This window comes from Glycine max, chromosome 7 (assembly GCF_000004515.6).
Source record: "Glycine max cultivar Williams 82 chromosome 7, Glycine_max_v4.0, whole genome shotgun sequence".
Taxonomy (NCBI): Eukaryota; Viridiplantae; Streptophyta; class Magnoliopsida; order Fabales; family Fabaceae; genus Glycine; species Glycine max.
This window is the reverse complement of record NC_038243.2, coordinates 186,350-202,520: the sequence shown is the minus strand read 5'-3', so window position 1 is coordinate 202,520 and position 16,171 is coordinate 186,350. Positions and strand designations below refer to the sequence as shown.

The window sequence follows — 16,171 nt, the reverse complement described above, 5'->3', positions numbered from 1 at the left end:
AATGGAATGATATACAAATCCTTCAAAGTATTTCTAAAGCCATTAGACTTTAAATTAGTATGTATAATCATGCAAGAAAGTATAAAACCACGAACAAATGTATTAAAAACAGAATTAAGAGTCTCACCTATTGAACAAAAAGATGGTCAAATTATGCCTTAAGATGGTTTGAGCAAGTGAGAAAACCAAATTTTGAAAATGCAATCCTACAAGTACAGTTTCAGCAAGTAGGATTTGGATCCCCGCACTTAGACCGATTCTCTCTTTCGGTAGCTGACCCTTAATAGCCATAGGAGATTTTCCATTACTTAGCACTACCAAAAAGAAGGAGAGAATAAGGGAAGGTGCCAAGCCTGATTGCAGCATTAGGAAGAGTGCCCTTGAACTACAGAAAAATCATAATGTGCTCCAGTGCCTTACTTCTTTACTATATGAGGTTTTATTCTTCTTGCGCAATTCATGCTTTTGTGTTTTTATGATCAGAAATTTTTTCTTTATTTCCATTTCAAATTGTTCTCTGGACTTTTTATCAATATGAGGTGATCGTAACACAGTAAATAAGACTCGTGATTCAGGCCAACTGGCATTCATTCCTTGTCCACTTTTCATGCATGCAGGACTCTTTCTAAAGACTCTTTCCCTCTCTTTCCACTCCGGTGTGGTAGGCTCTCCAGTTTACTCATGTAAATGTAAAAACTTCTGCCCCCTAAAAATGCAATTCCAACTCGGCCCTAAGACGGATCAAAGAAGAGTGGCGAAATAATTTAAGGTTGAGAAAAGCATAACAAAATCATTAAAATGATTTCTTCAACTAATTCAAAGTTCGGTTGGTTGGTTGGGAGGTAAATAAAGTCTCAACTTAAATATTACCTAGGGAAATAACTTAACATTTGATAGAAAGAGAGAAATACTAGGAATATATTCCCTGCAGTGAAAAAAAAAGCAATATATTTCTACTGTTAGTTAAAGTTTATAAGTAATTACAAAAATAACAAGTAACACTGATTGAATAAAAAGTATGACGCATAACATTTTGTAAAATTCAGTAAATTGACACTAATAGTGTGTTTAAATGAGTGAGTTTAATAGCGTGTTACCTGTATCTCTCTTGATAAAAAAAACAGTTGCATTCAATCTTTGTAACTGATTTGGAATGCATTTTTGAGTTTTTTTAGGAAATAAAAATAAAATTTTTGAAAATGAATAAATAATAGTAAAAGTGAAAATAATAAAATTATGCGAGTTAGAGAGGGACAAAGAAGTCCAATCTGTGAAGGTGAATTATTTAATGCGCGAAAATGGGCAGTGAGGAGAATAGTGTGTGATCCACTTCTTTCATCGCTTCGGATCTTCAATCTCATCTCCGATCTCAAAATGCCCGCTGTTTATGGAGCTCGCTTGACCACCTTCGAAGACTCCGAGAAGGAGAGTGAATACGGTTACGTTCGCAAGGTTTCTGTTTCTTCTCCTCTCCATTTCCCTCTTTTCTTCATCCAAATCCAATCGCTCTATTACTCTTTTACTTCCCACCATCCTATCTCTTAAATTACTACCCGATCTAACATTTTATTTACTTTTTTCCTATGTTGAGGATGTGATCCACTTAATTAATACCATTTACTTTCATGTATGCTAAATTATGTTTTCCCAATTAAAACAGGTTTCAGGACCCGTCGTCGTTGCGGATGGCATGGCTGGTGCTGCTATGTATGAACTCGTGCGTGTTGGTCATGATAATCTCATTGGTGAAATTATTCGTCTCGAAGGGGATTCTGCTACCATCCAAGGTGCATTTCCATACCTTCTCTAATGTTTCTGCAAACTGCATCCTTCTGCGAAACTCATTCGTTCTCTGCAATTTTAGTTTATGAGGAAACTGCTGGTTTGATGGTTAATGATCCGGTCTTACGGACGCACAAGGTTACATTCTATATACTTTTCTCCGTCTTTCAATTCTTTTTTGCGTGCTTAAGCTGATAAGCAGTATGTTTTTTTAATAGCCTTTGTCCGTGGAGTTGGGTCCTGGAATATTGGGGAATATTTTTGATGGAATTCAGGTGTGCCTTTTCCCTAATCAGAACATTCACTTCAATTCTTTTCCTTTCTTCGCCTCTTCCTTCTAACTTAAATATTTCTTTATCCTGACAGAGGCCTTTGAAAACTATTGCTAAAAGATCTGGTGATGTCTATATTCCTCGTGGTGTCTCTGTTCCAGCACTCGACAAAGATACACTTTGGGAATTTCAACCTAAGAAAATTGGTACCAGACAAATTATTTTTCTTTTTACTGTTAAAGTTCTATATAGAAAATTAGTATTACGTGGACCATTTTTTTCTGATATTCTATGATATTCATTGGTGACAGGTGAAGGTGACCTTTTAACTGGTGGAGATTTATATGCTGTATGTTATGTAGCCTTTCAGTTATCGTGTAAGCTGTTCCTTTTTTGTTTATTGGTTTTTTTCTAAATCTTTTGTGTGAATTATTTACTATTGCAGACTGTTTTTGAGAACAGTCTAATGCAACACCATATTGCACTTCCTCCTGATAACATGGGAAAGATTACCTACATTGCACCACCTGGCCAATATTCCTTACAGGTTTGTATTCATGAACTTCTTTGCTATTGTATATCCAGTTCTATTTCTGTTAGAAGATAATTTTTTAGTCCATTATTTCTTTTATTATTTCAATTTTCTTTTTAGAATGATATTTGTCGCTTCTCTTTCCCTTTTGTTCATATTTTTGTGATGATGGCAGGATTGCCAAGCTTACATATGTGTTCAACATCTTCTATTCTCACATTCAGTAGCTTCTCTATATTTTCTGCAATTTATGATTTTAATCTTTCTATAATTTTCAGGATACTGTATTGGAACTTGAGTTTCAAGGTGTCAAAAAGAAATTCACTATGCTTCAGGTTTCTAGCCATTTATTTTGTTCATCATTTCACTGTAGTTGCTTCATTGAAGTATTGGTATTCCTTATGATTATCCTACATTACAACTTCCTTGCGTGTACTTTACCCATTTTCAGACTTGGCCTGTACGTACACCCAGGCCTGTTGCATCAAAACTTGCAGCTGATACTCCTCTTCTTACTGGTCAGGTAAACTCAGTTGTTACCAAGTGTCTCCTCCATGATCTAATTGTGATAGCCTTCATGCTTAATGACTTCTGTTTTTTACAGCGTGTTCTTGATGCCCTTTTCCCCTCAGTTCTTGGCGGGACTTGTGCCATTCCTGGTGCTTTTGGTTGTGGTAAAACAGTCATTAGTCAGGCTCTTTCTAAGGTGAACTTAAAACACCCTAATAAGACAATGATTTTTTAATTGTAGATATTCTCCTTAATTCATCTTTTTCCCCCAACCACTTGCAGTATTCCAATTCTGATGCTGTTGTATATGTCGGCTGTGGGGAACGTGGAAACGAAATGGCAGAGGCATGTTTTATTTTCAGTTACTTCTATCAAATATTGTGTTTCTTAGTTTACAGTTGGTCAAACTAATTCAATGATTGTTCAGGTTCTAATGGACTTTCCCCAACTTACAATGACATTACCTGATGGTCGTGAAGAATCTGTCATGAAGCGCACAACACTAGTGGCTAACACTTCAAACATGCCAGTGGCTGCTCGTGAAGCTTCAATTTATACAGGTGACTTTGTAGCTCTTGAATTCTATTTATTTATTGTTAAGAATTAATATTTACTAATTCTTTCGTATTGTCAACTGTAATTTATTTGGCTTGTGAAAGTCTTGTGGGATTTCAATCAGTAGTATTACTCGGCACCTGCCATTGCTGTGCAGTAAACTTTGTTGTTGATCTGAGTTTAGTGTCAAAAGTAGGGAAGACGACCCATATTCTGCATATTTATGTCCTACTTTTTATTCCTATATTTTTCTCGAGCTGAATTTTTATCATATTTTCCCTTATAATGATTAATAAATTTGTTTGGCCTGTGCTGCATGAGAGTTTTAACACTGATTTTGATAATGTAATTCTTTTTTGAATTGCAGGAATCACATTAGCTGAGTATTTTAGAGATATGGGTTATAATGTCAGTATGATGGCAGATTCTACATCTAGATGGGCAGAAGCATTGCGTGAAATCTCTGGACGGCTGGTGAGAAAGATTTATTTTTTGTGCTTAAAATACATATATTTTGTAGCCTTACTTTATGATATTGAACTTTCTTTCTTGACTAGTTTAACTAGACAATTTATATACCATTAGGCATGAGACACATGGGAATGGACATTGATCAATGTATTTTGATGATATTGTTGTCTTCCACAGGCAGAAATGCCTGCAGATAGTGGATATCCTGCATACCTTGCTGCACGTTTAGCCTCTTTCTATGAACGTGCTGGGAAGGTAAAATGTCTAGGAGGCCCTGAACGTACAGGTAGTGTAACAATTGTTGGTGCTGTTTCGCCACCTGGAGGAGATTTCTCAGACCCTGTGACATCTGCAACCCTCAGCATAGTTCAGGTAAAACTATTCTTTCAAATATGGTTAAAATGGGTAACTGCCTGCAAAGTAAGTCAGCCTAAGGTTGTCTTGACTAATTCCCGCAAATTGTTAAAACCCTGTTTAGATTATCACTATGAAATGCCCCTCTGGTTATTTCTTCTTTTATCTATCCTTCTATAACTTTCAATTCATTGTGTAAGTTGATTTTTGCTTAATTGGCAGGTTTTCTGGGGGTTGGACAAAAAGCTTGCCCAGAGGAAGCACTTTCCTTCTGTAAACTGGCTTATTTCTTATTCAAAATACTCAACGGTATGTCCTCAAGTTGGTTACTTTGTAACCCCATTCTCCAGCTTTCTACATTTGTATGCATATAGTTAGTGTTTTGGTTCCATGACTTTCCTGATTTTTTTAATATTTTCTTTTTGGTATCTTTAGGCACTTGAAACCTTTTATGAGCAATTTGATCCAGATTTTATAAACATTAGGACAAAGGCTCGTGAAGTTCTGCAAAGAGAAGATGACCTGAATGAAATTGTCCAGGTGTGTGTTCTTTTATTGGTAATGATTGTTTGCTAATGAAATGCCCCCATGCTTTCTCCTAGTACGGGATTAAGAATTGTTCAGCTTCTTCTGCAAATAGAGGTGGTATCATAAATATCCTGTGGACAGACTGTTATGTAGTCTAAACCTGGGTATCAACATATAATCAATGTGATTGATAATAATATGATAAGTGGAGCTCTAAATGCTACTAAATTATGGTGTTGTTTTGTAGTTTGGAAAAAATTTGTCAGGATGTATGTGCATTTGTTCTATTACTAGTAAACTTAACTGGATCATTTATTGACCTTGTTTAATCCAGCTTGTGGGCAAGGATGCTTTAGCTGAAGGAGATAAGATCACCTTAGAAACTGCAAAGCTTTTGAGAGAGGATTATCTTGCTCAAAATGCCTTTACACCGTAAGGGCCCTTGTAATTGGTTAACTTCTTTAACATTTATTATATTATTGTGTTCTTATGTTGGTACCTTCTGTGTGGCTGTGATAGATATGATAAATTTTGCCCCTTCTACAAGTCTGTTTGGATGATGCGCAACATTATCCATTTCTACAATTTGGCAAATCAGGTATGGTAGTGTAAGGAATCAGGCAGTTTTTGGTGTTTTATTTATACTAGAAAAAAGAAGAAAAGTCCATGTAATCATTGGCATCTAGGTTCAAGTTACTAGTTCATTTCGTTGCTTCTGCTATCCCTCACATTCTGAGACCAGACATTGTTTCTTTCTTTGTGTTGTGCATTCTTGATCATGGCTTAGCCAAAGTGTTATTACTTTGGCCTGAAAAGAAATTTTAGTTAAGATGGCTAAATTGTATTCAAAGTGTAGAACTTTAATGTGGGGTTGGATACATGTGCAGGCAGTAGAGAGGGGAGCTGGTTCAGATGGTCAGAAGATATCTTACACCCTTATCAAGCATCGTATGGGAGATCTGTTCTACCGATTAGTGTGAGTAGTTGTAGTGCTACACTAGAAACTTATTTTGACATGTAAAGTGGGTTTTATTCTGTTGATCTGTTGTCATTGCAGGTCTCAGAAATTTGAGGATCCAGCAGAAGGGGAAGCTGCTTTGGTTGCTAAATTTCAGAAGTTACACGAGGACCTGACTAATGGTTTCCGCAACCTTGAGGACGAAACCCGATGATTGAAGATTTGGTATGGTAGTTTGCTCAAATAATGTGTTATTTCCAATTGTAAGAGGCAGTCTAGCATCGCAGGGTTACACCGTCCCGAGTGTTCTTATATTTGACTGTTTGATTCATTCATATCACATTTATTTCCTTTCTTGGTGCTGGTTTGGCTTTTGATCTAGTCTCATGTGTAGCTATAATCATGTGTTTCAGTCATCCTCAGTTTGTTTATTGAAAATAAGAAACGAAACTTGCTCTTTCAATATGTATTTAGGAGAATAAAGTTATTTTAGAACATGAAGTGCCTGCGGCAATCGGATTCCGGATTCATATAGGTGGAATTTTTGGTGGAAGTGGATTATCTTGAATCCTGTATTTCATAGATGGACTTCTTGTAGCAAAGAGTATTTAATTATTTATTCAAAATATGTTATACATGTTAAGTTTTATCAAATTTAATGTTGTGTTTGGTTTAGAAGATCTAAACAGAGAGCATAGAAATAGAAGATACATATTTAAATTAAAATAGAGTATAAAAGATATGAGATGTATTTAAAATCAATATTATTTCTCTTCCCCTCCCCTGAAACAAACATAGCCTAAACAAACGTCTTTTCTTTACTCCCGCTCCCTTTCCTTCCTCTCATTTACCTGACATAACTATAGAGTAATCACTGAAAACAATGGCATTATAATGAATCCTAAAATGTAAATTAGACTAATTGTTAAGTTGACACTTGACACTAATCTTTCATAAAGTTGATCGTTGAATTAAGCCCTCAAAATAGTTAAACTTTAGTGTATATTTTTCAAATATTTTATCATCGAATTAATCCAATAAATATAATGAAGTTTTTGGAAGAATGTGCAGTGACATTTTAGATTGCTGAAGGACTTTTTTACCATGCTATTGATTGAATAAATGACCATTTTTGAATGCAAATAGTTTAATTTACTAATATGAATTCAATAGATTAACGAGTTTTTTACTGCGTGAGATTGGGTTATTTTTTCTCACACTTACCATTTTAAACGCTTTGATCAAGTATGGTTTATCAAGTAGTGTAGTTAATCACGTCTTTAATTTTCTGCCAGATTTTATAATTTTGTTGTTATTGGCTGACAACTCAGGTGTAACGTTTTATAGAGCTTTTTGAGTTGGGGGCTTTCGCTCCTCCTGACTATCAAAAGAAAAAAAATGATGACATGAATAAATTAAAATGACCAACAAAAGTTTGCTTTGTAAATTAGAATGCCTAAGAATATAAAAGTAACACAAGAAAGTTATTGATTTCAGACAAAAAGGAGAGCCAAGGCAAGAACAAAGATTTTAATAAAAATTAAGTATAATTCTAAAACTAATATATTAAACTCAACCAAGTGAGAAAAAATGAAAATAAAATCTTCACTGTTATTTCAATGAAGAAAAAGAAAATAATAACTGTCTTTTCTCTTCGTTTTTTGAAGAGGTGTTTCCTCTTATTTAATTGGAAAGATACGTGATAAAAAAAAAGTTAGAAAGATAAATATGGAAAAATATTAAATATTAAATATTAAATATTAAATATTAAATGTCATAAGAAATGGTAGTAAACAAAAGAGTGAAATTGGTAATTTAATTTTAAACACTGAAAAGAGCAGCGAGTGTTGTTGGGCTAGAAGCATGAGGGCCCAATAAACGAATTGCATTGGCATTATCAGTACGAGACTAGAAGAGTCTTCTTTTGTTTGTTCTTCTGTCTACCGACCTAACCCAAGACGAGAGAATAGAGGAAGCTTGGGGTTTGAATCGAATCGAATCGAAGCGATTCATCGATCGATCGATGGCTCTTGTAGGAGTTGAACTGAAGCATGCGGCGGAGGGCGTACCGGAGGCGAATTGCTCCGCCAAGCCCACCAAGCAGGGCGAGGGCCTCCGCCACTACTATTCTCTCAACATCCACGAGCATCAGCTCCTTCTTCGCCAAAAGACTCATAACCTCAACCGTCTCGAGGCTCAGAGAAACGACCTCAATTCTAGGGGTACCCTCCGCTAACCCTAACCCTAACCCTCTTTTCTTCTTTTCAATTCCTTACTTCTCTTCTATTTCGATGACAGTGAGGATGCTGCGCGAAGAATTACAGCTTCTGCAGGAACCCGGCTCTTATGTCGGTGAAGTTGTCAAAGTAATGGGCAAGAACAAAGTCCTTGTCAAGGTCACCTCATCCTCCATTCTCTTTATGCCTTTTTTTTTGTTTCATTTCGCCAGGCATTCTTCATCAATACACTCCATTTATACTTGGTTTTGTTGTATTCTTTCATTTACTCTAGGCCAGCCGAATACCATATAAAGGGCACGTGTGCTTCATCTGATCTGTTCATTTCAGTTTTATAGATCTATATTTATGATTACCTGTTTTTGTACCCCCTCAATCTTTGCGTGTTTGGACTTTTCAGTGTTGGATGATTTATGCAATGTTTAGTTCTGAAAAGACACATCTGTCAAATTAATAAAACTGGATCAAATCCAAGATCAATTGTGCTGATTTTTCCTTTACACTTCTTCAGGTCCACCCAGAAGGAAAATATGTTGTTGACATTGACAAAAATATTGACATTACAAAGATTACTCCATCCACTAGAGTTGCACTCCGCAACGACAGTTATGTTCTTCACTTAGTTCTGCCAAGTAAAGTTGATCCATTGGTCAATCTGATGAAAGTTGAGAAAGTTCCCGATTCTACATATGACATGATTGGTGGTTTAGACCAGCAAATTAAAGAAATAAAAGAGGTACTTTGCTTGACATTCTTTCAATGTCAGGAGTTAGATGCTTTTATCTATCCATGCATCACTCGTGTGTTACCTTTCCGTGTGCATGTATCTATCTATTTATATTTTAGTGTAGCATCATGCATTAGAAAAATTAGTTTAGTTTTTGAACCTAATGTATGTGATTAAATGTACAGGTCATTGAGCTACCAATCAAACATCCTGAGCTGTTTGAAAGTCTTGGAATTGCACAACCAAAGGTAGTTTCTCATTTTGGGGTGTTGCTAAATTTTGTCATTCCATCAGCAGCACACTTGGTTGTTTATTTTTCTGTTTGCTGAGTCTCTTGAACACATCACAGGGTGTCCTGCTCTATGGGCCACCTGGTACAGGTAAAACATTGTTGGCTAGGGCAGTGGCTCATCATACTGACTGTACATTCATCAGGGTGTCTGGTTCTGAGTTAGTTCAGAAATACATTGGAGAAGGTTCTAGAATGGTCAGGGAACTTTTTGTTATGGCCAGGTTTATTCTCTTTACTTGGCTTCCTCTATTCATTATCTGTTGATTCTGTTTGCCTTACACCAAAACAGAAGGGATAAAAACAATGTCTTCTTGGCTTCATGACTTTGTGAGTTGGAGGTATTTTTAAGAGGGCATAAGTTAGCTCAACTTAGGGCAAAGATATATCTGTAGTTGCTGAGATTTTGATTGTCAAATTTGATGTTAGATTCATACTATCTATCTTGTGTGACTGGAATTTGGTGTGAATATTATGAGTTGCTTAACTTTTTGATTCATTAATTTTCATGTTTATGTTATTTGGAGCCTTGCCTAACCATTATTATATATGAATATTATCATGGAACACTTGTCTTCTTCACAGGGAACATGCTCCATCAATTATCTTCATGGATGAAATTGACAGTATTGGATCTGCTCGGATGGAATCTGGAAGTGGCAACGGTGATAGTGAGGTACAGCGTACTATGCTGGAACTTCTCAACCAGTTGGATGGATTTGAAGCTTCAAATAAGATCAAGGTAAAGGAGCTATACTGTAATAGTGTATTAAGGGGAATTTTAAAGCTAGTCTGATGTCCACTGTTCTAAAAAGAAATATGTAACAGTTGAACTTAACAGATATTATTTACCCTCTCATTTGAGAAAAATTTTCAATTGTAGGTTTTGATGGCCACCAATCGGATTGATATCCTGGATCAAGCCCTCCTTAGACCAGGACGGATAGACCGGAAAATTGAATTTCCAAACCCTAATGAAGAGGTTTGCATTTTTGCTTTCATGCTACCCATTAATATATTTGTACTGGGAGAAAAGATGCACCTGGTGCATTCATAAAAAAATATTCCTGAAAATGAGTATTTTTTATGCAGTCTCGGCTGGATATTTTGAAAATCCATTCTAGAAGAATGAATTTAATGCGTGGCATTGATTTGAAGAAGATTGCCGAGAAGATGAATGGAGCATCTGGTGCTGAACTTAAGGTATACTCTATTTGCATCATATGTTTGGTTTTAACACCTAATCTAAAATTGTATTCCTTGTTGAAGCAATTTGTGGTGGTATTGCTGAACTCCTTTGCTTTTATGAATTGTTATCCTGTGGTTATTATTGTTAAAATGATGGGTGCCTTCATTTTCATATAATGTTTCCTTTTCTTTATGCAAACATAAGCATGTGTGTGTCACATTATTTATGGAGAAGGCCTTAGAGAATTTTTACAATGTAATGAATGGGGGTAATTATCAAGTTTTAACTAGCATTAAAATGCTGGATTATTGTTCAATATAATGTATCTGGGCATGAGGCAAATAAAGTGTTTTGTTACTAAAAATGGAAAAGAGCTAGGTCAGAAGCTGGGTGATGTGTATGTAAGACACTTTGAGAGTTCAGAGTAAATAAAACGCAAGTTCCAAGAGAGCACTAGCAATGGAGTCTGCACTGAATTCTACATTCAACAAGTGATGTATGTCTCATCGAAGTGTATATTGCTGAATCTTGAGCTACCAAAACTGACAATGCAGAATGAGTATAGACTGTATAGTGTGCTCAGATGGATGTATCAACACAGGGAAACATAGTGGCAAAAATAAATTACTAATTTTGTGATTGGGAGTTTTTTTTTATGAATGGGTTAATAACTAGTTGAGATGTTTGACATGAGAATCCATTATAATGAGCAAATTCTGTAATGCTGGTAGAATTGACTTCTTGATAAAAGAAGTAAGCCAGAATGTTTTTTTTTTCTTTTTTTCTTTTCAGAATGTTGTATGAAATAAGTCATAAATCATAGTGGTAGAAGTAAACAATGATGAATTTAAGTTTAAGTATTCATACTAATGCAAATGCAGAGCAATTTGTTTGTCAATGTTGTTAACTTAATGCAATATTTAAGTATTTTATAGCCTGACCAACGCTCAAATTTTGTGCCTTGTATGCAGGCTGTTTGCACTGAAGCTGGAATGTTTGCTTTGAGGGAGCGGAGGGTACACGTGACTCAGGAGGATTTTGAGATGGCCGTGGCGAAGGTGATGAAAAAGGAGACTGAAAAAAACATGTCATTGCGGAAGTTGTGGAAGTGATTCTCATTTCATGTTTGTGGTGCACATTGTCCTGCGAAGATGGGCAGAGAACACACATTAGGGTTATTTCAATTTACAGTGGCATTGGCTTTCGTTTTGCTTAACTTTACCCAATCATGATTCTTTCCTCGAGTTCTTCCTTGTCTGTGTCTTAGGACGGCACACTACATTTATAGAGTATTTTTAAAAGATTTATATTCAAGACCACTAAGTATTCTAAAACTAGTGAAATTATTGGCATCCACAAGGATATTAACAATAATTTTTCAAACACCGAACAAATGGTAGCAAGAGCTTACCTAACTGTCCGTGTTATTGGAAAAATTATCCGAGCTACCATAGTTAACTTGCCCTTTGCAGCAAGTATTCAATAACCATTCCATAGTTAAGTTGCCCTTTTGCAGCAAATTGACTAGTTAGGCTTCAGCTAAAATAGAGAATCATTCAATAGATAATTTTTTTTCTTCGGATCCTGGTAATCATGAATAATTATCATTATAAATGTACGTGTCCCTCCCCATGTGAAGAATGGGTAATAAGGATTTTTCTTAAGCAATATCCAAGGTAATTCAAGGAATTCAGTTTACTCTTTTTTTTAAGCGACCGTACCAAAATTGAGCATGGAACAAACTAAATTCTGCAACTTAACATGGGGTCATATCAGGGACCTAGTCAAGCCAAGAACGGATTAAAATCACGAAGTTGAGACCAAAAATTGAGTTAACCACTTGTCAAGACTTGGCTAAAAAACGGAGGACTGTTCATTTCTTTTAGTCTGTCAATTTTATACTCTTTGTTTGTTCAAAGATATTTTTACATAAATAAAAGTCCTATAATATCTTTATTGTCTAATTATTTTGTTAAAGATTTTTAACTTAAAAAATATGTTTTATGCCAAAATTATTTTTTTCAGCTGTTCATGAAACTTATTTTCATGCGATTTTATCATGTTTGGTCTCTTTTTTATTGTTACATAAGATGAGTAGTATATTTTCACATAAATGAATATAATAAAATAATTTTTAAGTTTCAAATTAGTAAAAAAAATCAAAATTATGTTTCAAATTCAAAAATAATTATTATTTCAAAAGGATGATTCTAGCGTACTTTAAAAACATAAAATACTAAATTAAAGATTGTAAATATAAAAATCAAATGTAATTTAGTCTAATAAAAAAATAAGAATAAGAAGAAAAAAAATAGAGAGCAAAAGCAAGTGATTTTGTTTTGTAAGAAAAATAAAAGAGAAAAGGATAAAAGAAAATTGGTTTTGTTCCTTATATTCCCTATCTATCATGAAGGGGGGTGTAAGGTCTGGACAGTGGCGTGGAAGGCGAATCAGCCACTGGCACTGAACAATTAACCATTAACAAGAACAAGAACATTTCAAGGGAGGACATAGGTAATTAATTATTCTTGTTTGTTTCATTCGTTCGGCTATGGATTCTGGATAGGATTTACGTAATTATTGTGTGAAACATAGTGAATTGAATTGTGCAGTAATGGACATGGTTCTGCATTCAGCCTTGTACCCACCATCTCTGTCTTGTTCCTCTTCTACTACTGGAACAAGATGGCCCAATTCCCGGGTTGGTGTTAGTTTGAGTTGGAGGAGCTTGTCCTTGGTGCCTTGTGCACTGAAGGCATATTATGATTCTGAATTGGAGAATAAAAAGCATCTACTTCTGACCTCTGTCCAAGACACGCAAAGGGGCCTCTTAACAACTCCTGATCAACGCTCTTGTATCGAGGAGGCTCTGGTGAGTCTCGAAGGATGCAACATTGGCTCTCACCCTATCAATCTCTCCAACTTGGATGGAACATGGCGCCTCCAGTACACTTCTGCCTCTGATGTTCTCATTCTTCTCCAAGCTGCTGCTACTCTTCCTTTCTTTCAAGTACTTCTTCAATTCCATGCTTCCTTTTTCACAACACAATCCCCTTATCTCATGTTTTGCTTCTTCTTGAGATAGGTTGGACAGATCTTTCAAAAATTTGAATGTCGTGATCAATCTAATGGAGGTGTTATCCGCAATGTTGTTCGATGGAGCATTCCAAATTTGTTAGAGGTAAACCAACGCCTTCCTTTACTTTGGGAGCCTGCAACTTCATATTTCGTGAAAAAGTTCTCAACTTCAGACAGACTTGTGACTTTTGTTTTCACTAACTTACTACACCCATCACACTTCACTTGTCAATTATTTATTTCCTTTCTATTTCTACAATATTACATAGAGATCAACTGAATTATACTTACTTAGTTGATTCTTTAATATGTTCTCTTAGAATTCAGGGTTGAAAAACAATTTGTATTTTGTATCTCTGTTACTAGTGATATTTTCATTTATGTAATTGGAAATTTTACATAGTATTGCAGAAAGAATTGCTTTTAATGGTTTTACAGTGTTTGTTCAAATGTAATGCTCTCTTGCTAACACCTAGTCCAACCTTAATTGGTTGGGAAAATGAAATTAGATGAAATACTTAATCTTGAGCTTTGGTGCTCTCTCCATGGACCTAAAAATAAAAAATTCTTGACCTTCTTCATATAGGAACAAGAAGGTGCTACACTGCTTGTATCCGCCAAGTTTAATGTAGTATCTGTCCGTAATATCTACCTTCAGTTTCAAGAGGTAATCATTTTCACTTGAGCATCCTTTCTACTATAGTTGAGGTGCAATATCTATCTAAACAGATGCTGGGTTTTTTTAGGACATAATACATAATTTCATTTTTGGTATTCATTATTAAGTTGTAACATTTTTTCCATGCCACTTTTTTTTCCATGGCCGAAGTAGCCTAGCATTTATACTGAACTCTAACACTTGATACTTCTGCACTATCTAAGATCAAGAAAAATATCCCATTCACTATTGATATTTGGGTATGAATATAGTGTTTTCTTCTTTATTTGGTACGATGCTGTTATAACATTAGATGAAACATGCAATTTATATCTGGCAGATCACAATCCAAGATATAAATATTAGTGAAGAGCTGCAGGCTCTAATAGCTCCAGCAATACTACCAAGATCTTTTATAAGTCTTCAGGTAATTCAACCTTAATCTATGGCTGTATTTGGATGTTAATTTGAATGCGCTCTATTACCAGCATAGGATATGAGATACTGTTGACACCAGTAACTTATGTCACGAAGCTGTTTCTGCTCCAAACCTTTTGGCATACTTTATGTGAATGATCTAATATGATTGTGTATCTTCAATAGTACTAGTGTAGATCAGCTGTTTATGTCATATTGTCATAATGGGTAGCTTAAATATTTTGTTTATACAGAGACAGACACAGTGTTTATAAGTTGCATATAACTGCTTTTCTCCTGCAGATTTTGCAATTTCTCCGCACTTTCAAAGCTCAAATCCCTGTGAGGGATCCAGGAAGGTATGTCATGGGATACTTGGTTGAAATAGTTAGCGTGTTTTCTGGACAAAAGTGTATGTGATGATCTATTTTTAATTGTAGGCAATCAGTTGGAGGACTATATTACCTTAGCTATTTGGATGATAATATGCTTTTGGGTCGTGCTGTTGGTGGAGGAGGGGTATTTGTGTTTACGAGAGCCCAATCTCTCTACTGATGAGCACCGAGCAGGAGTTAAAACTTGTGTTTGCCAGCAATAACACTCAATGAGCCTCTGTTTATAGAAGTGACCCCATGGAGAGAGCAAGAAATTGATTCAAAGCATATAGCGCATAAGGAATTCTGCAAAGCTTATTGAAGAAGGCTATTATGTGCAGTTGTCGTGTTGACTTTAGTCGAACTGCTTTTTTGTTTATGTATGTATATTTGCATTGTTTGTATCAATTTGGTTATATATTGGCAAAGTACGAAGATGGTGAGTGTTCAATGTAAGTGATACAACTCGTGGGAAAATGATAAGGAGCCCAGTCCTCGCTATGTGCAGTGTAGGCATCTTATAATTATGTTATGTTGCATAGGATAGATAGTATTATGTCTCTTGTTAGTTTTCTTATCTAGTTAGTTTAATCTGTGATTTTTAACTTATCAGTAATAGGTCAAGTTTAAAGCACACATTTGAAATAGTAATAAGTCAATGAAAGCATAATAATAATGATTAAGTGTTAGAAAGATGAAAAGGATTCCAGTCAGTGGAATTTGTGGGGCAGTGAATTGATGGGTATTTGATTGTGTTTATGGTACATTGAAGTGAGCAGCATCCGTGCAAGGAAGGAATGAGGGAGTGGGCGCAGACACCATACGTTCTCGTTACTTAAACGCATTGCCTGTGAAGGGGATGCTATATTTTGAGCAGGTTTTTCTTCCATACCCTTACACCAGATCAGTCAAAGTACAATGGAGGCTGATTTCCGTGATTGCTTCAACCCTCTACATTATTATGATATGTTGGGATGTGCCAAGACCAGCTTTCACCCAATACCATCTGCTTGGTTAGGACCACAGCCAGGGTGATTTATTATATTTGGAATTGATTCTTAATGTGCTATTATAGTAAACAATTTTTCTTCTATATTTAATACTTCAAAAAGTTAATGTTTTTTTGGATTATAATGATAATAATATAAGATTTGAAACATCAATCTAACATAACAATTTGTATTTGATTTTTTTCCTTGTGTAAAATTCTTTTGGTTATCTATGATTTCTTATCAAGAAA

General features: G+C 35.3%; 3 protein-coding genes across 4 annotated transcripts; all 3 read left to right on the top strand.

Annotated features, from left to right (window-relative positions):
• The first annotated feature begins 1,221 nt into the window (after positions 1–1,221).
• Positions 1,222–6,599, top strand: LOC100814929 (V-type proton ATPase catalytic subunit A). Its single transcript, XM_003529416.4, has 20 exons — positions 1,222–1,452; positions 1,661–1,787; positions 1,865–1,920; positions 2,001–2,057; positions 2,149–2,260; positions 2,366–2,403; positions 2,500–2,601; positions 2,865–2,921; positions 3,038–3,109; positions 3,191–3,292; positions 3,379–3,441; positions 3,524–3,656; positions 4,019–4,125; positions 4,300–4,494; positions 4,699–4,785; positions 4,912–5,016; positions 5,339–5,436; positions 5,524–5,602; positions 5,892–5,980; positions 6,062–6,599. Exons 1-20 carry the CDS (start codon positions 1,237–1,239, stop codon positions 6,174–6,176), a joined length of 2,010 nt encoding a protein of 669 aa, XP_003529464.2. The 5' UTR covers positions 1,222–1,236; the 3' UTR covers positions 6,177–6,599.
• Positions 6,600–7,866: 1,267 nt separating this feature from the next.
• Positions 7,867–11,738, top strand: LOC100812783 (26S protease regulatory subunit 8 homolog A-like). Its single transcript, NM_001254623.2, has 9 exons — positions 7,867–8,184; positions 8,261–8,358; positions 8,711–8,935; positions 9,112–9,174; positions 9,276–9,439; positions 9,801–9,957; positions 10,099–10,197; positions 10,308–10,418; positions 11,376–11,738. The coding sequence occupies exons 1-9, from the start codon at positions 7,986–7,988 to the stop codon at positions 11,514–11,516; spliced, it is 1,257 nt and encodes a 418-aa protein (NP_001241552.1). The 5' UTR covers positions 7,867–7,985; the 3' UTR covers positions 11,517–11,738.
• A 937-nt stretch (positions 11,739–12,675) lies between these two features.
• LOC100808668 (probable plastid-lipid-associated protein 10, chloroplastic) lies at positions 12,676–15,432 on the top strand. Of its 2 annotated transcripts, none has more exons than XM_014777596.3 (7): positions 12,676–12,918; positions 13,000–13,414; positions 13,490–13,585; positions 14,069–14,149; positions 14,481–14,567; positions 14,861–14,916; positions 14,998–15,432. In XM_014777596.3, exons 2-7 carry the CDS (start codon positions 13,019–13,021, stop codon positions 15,110–15,112), a joined length of 831 nt encoding a protein of 276 aa, XP_014633082.1. In that variant the 5' UTR covers positions 12,676–12,918; positions 13,000–13,018; the 3' UTR covers positions 15,113–15,432. The 2 variants fall into 2 exon arrangements, with proteins under 2 accessions (XP_014633082.1, XP_003529453.1); XM_003529405.4 differs by having other exon boundaries at positions 12,680–12,918; positions 13,017–13,414.
• Positions 15,433–16,171: the final 739 nt, after the last annotated feature.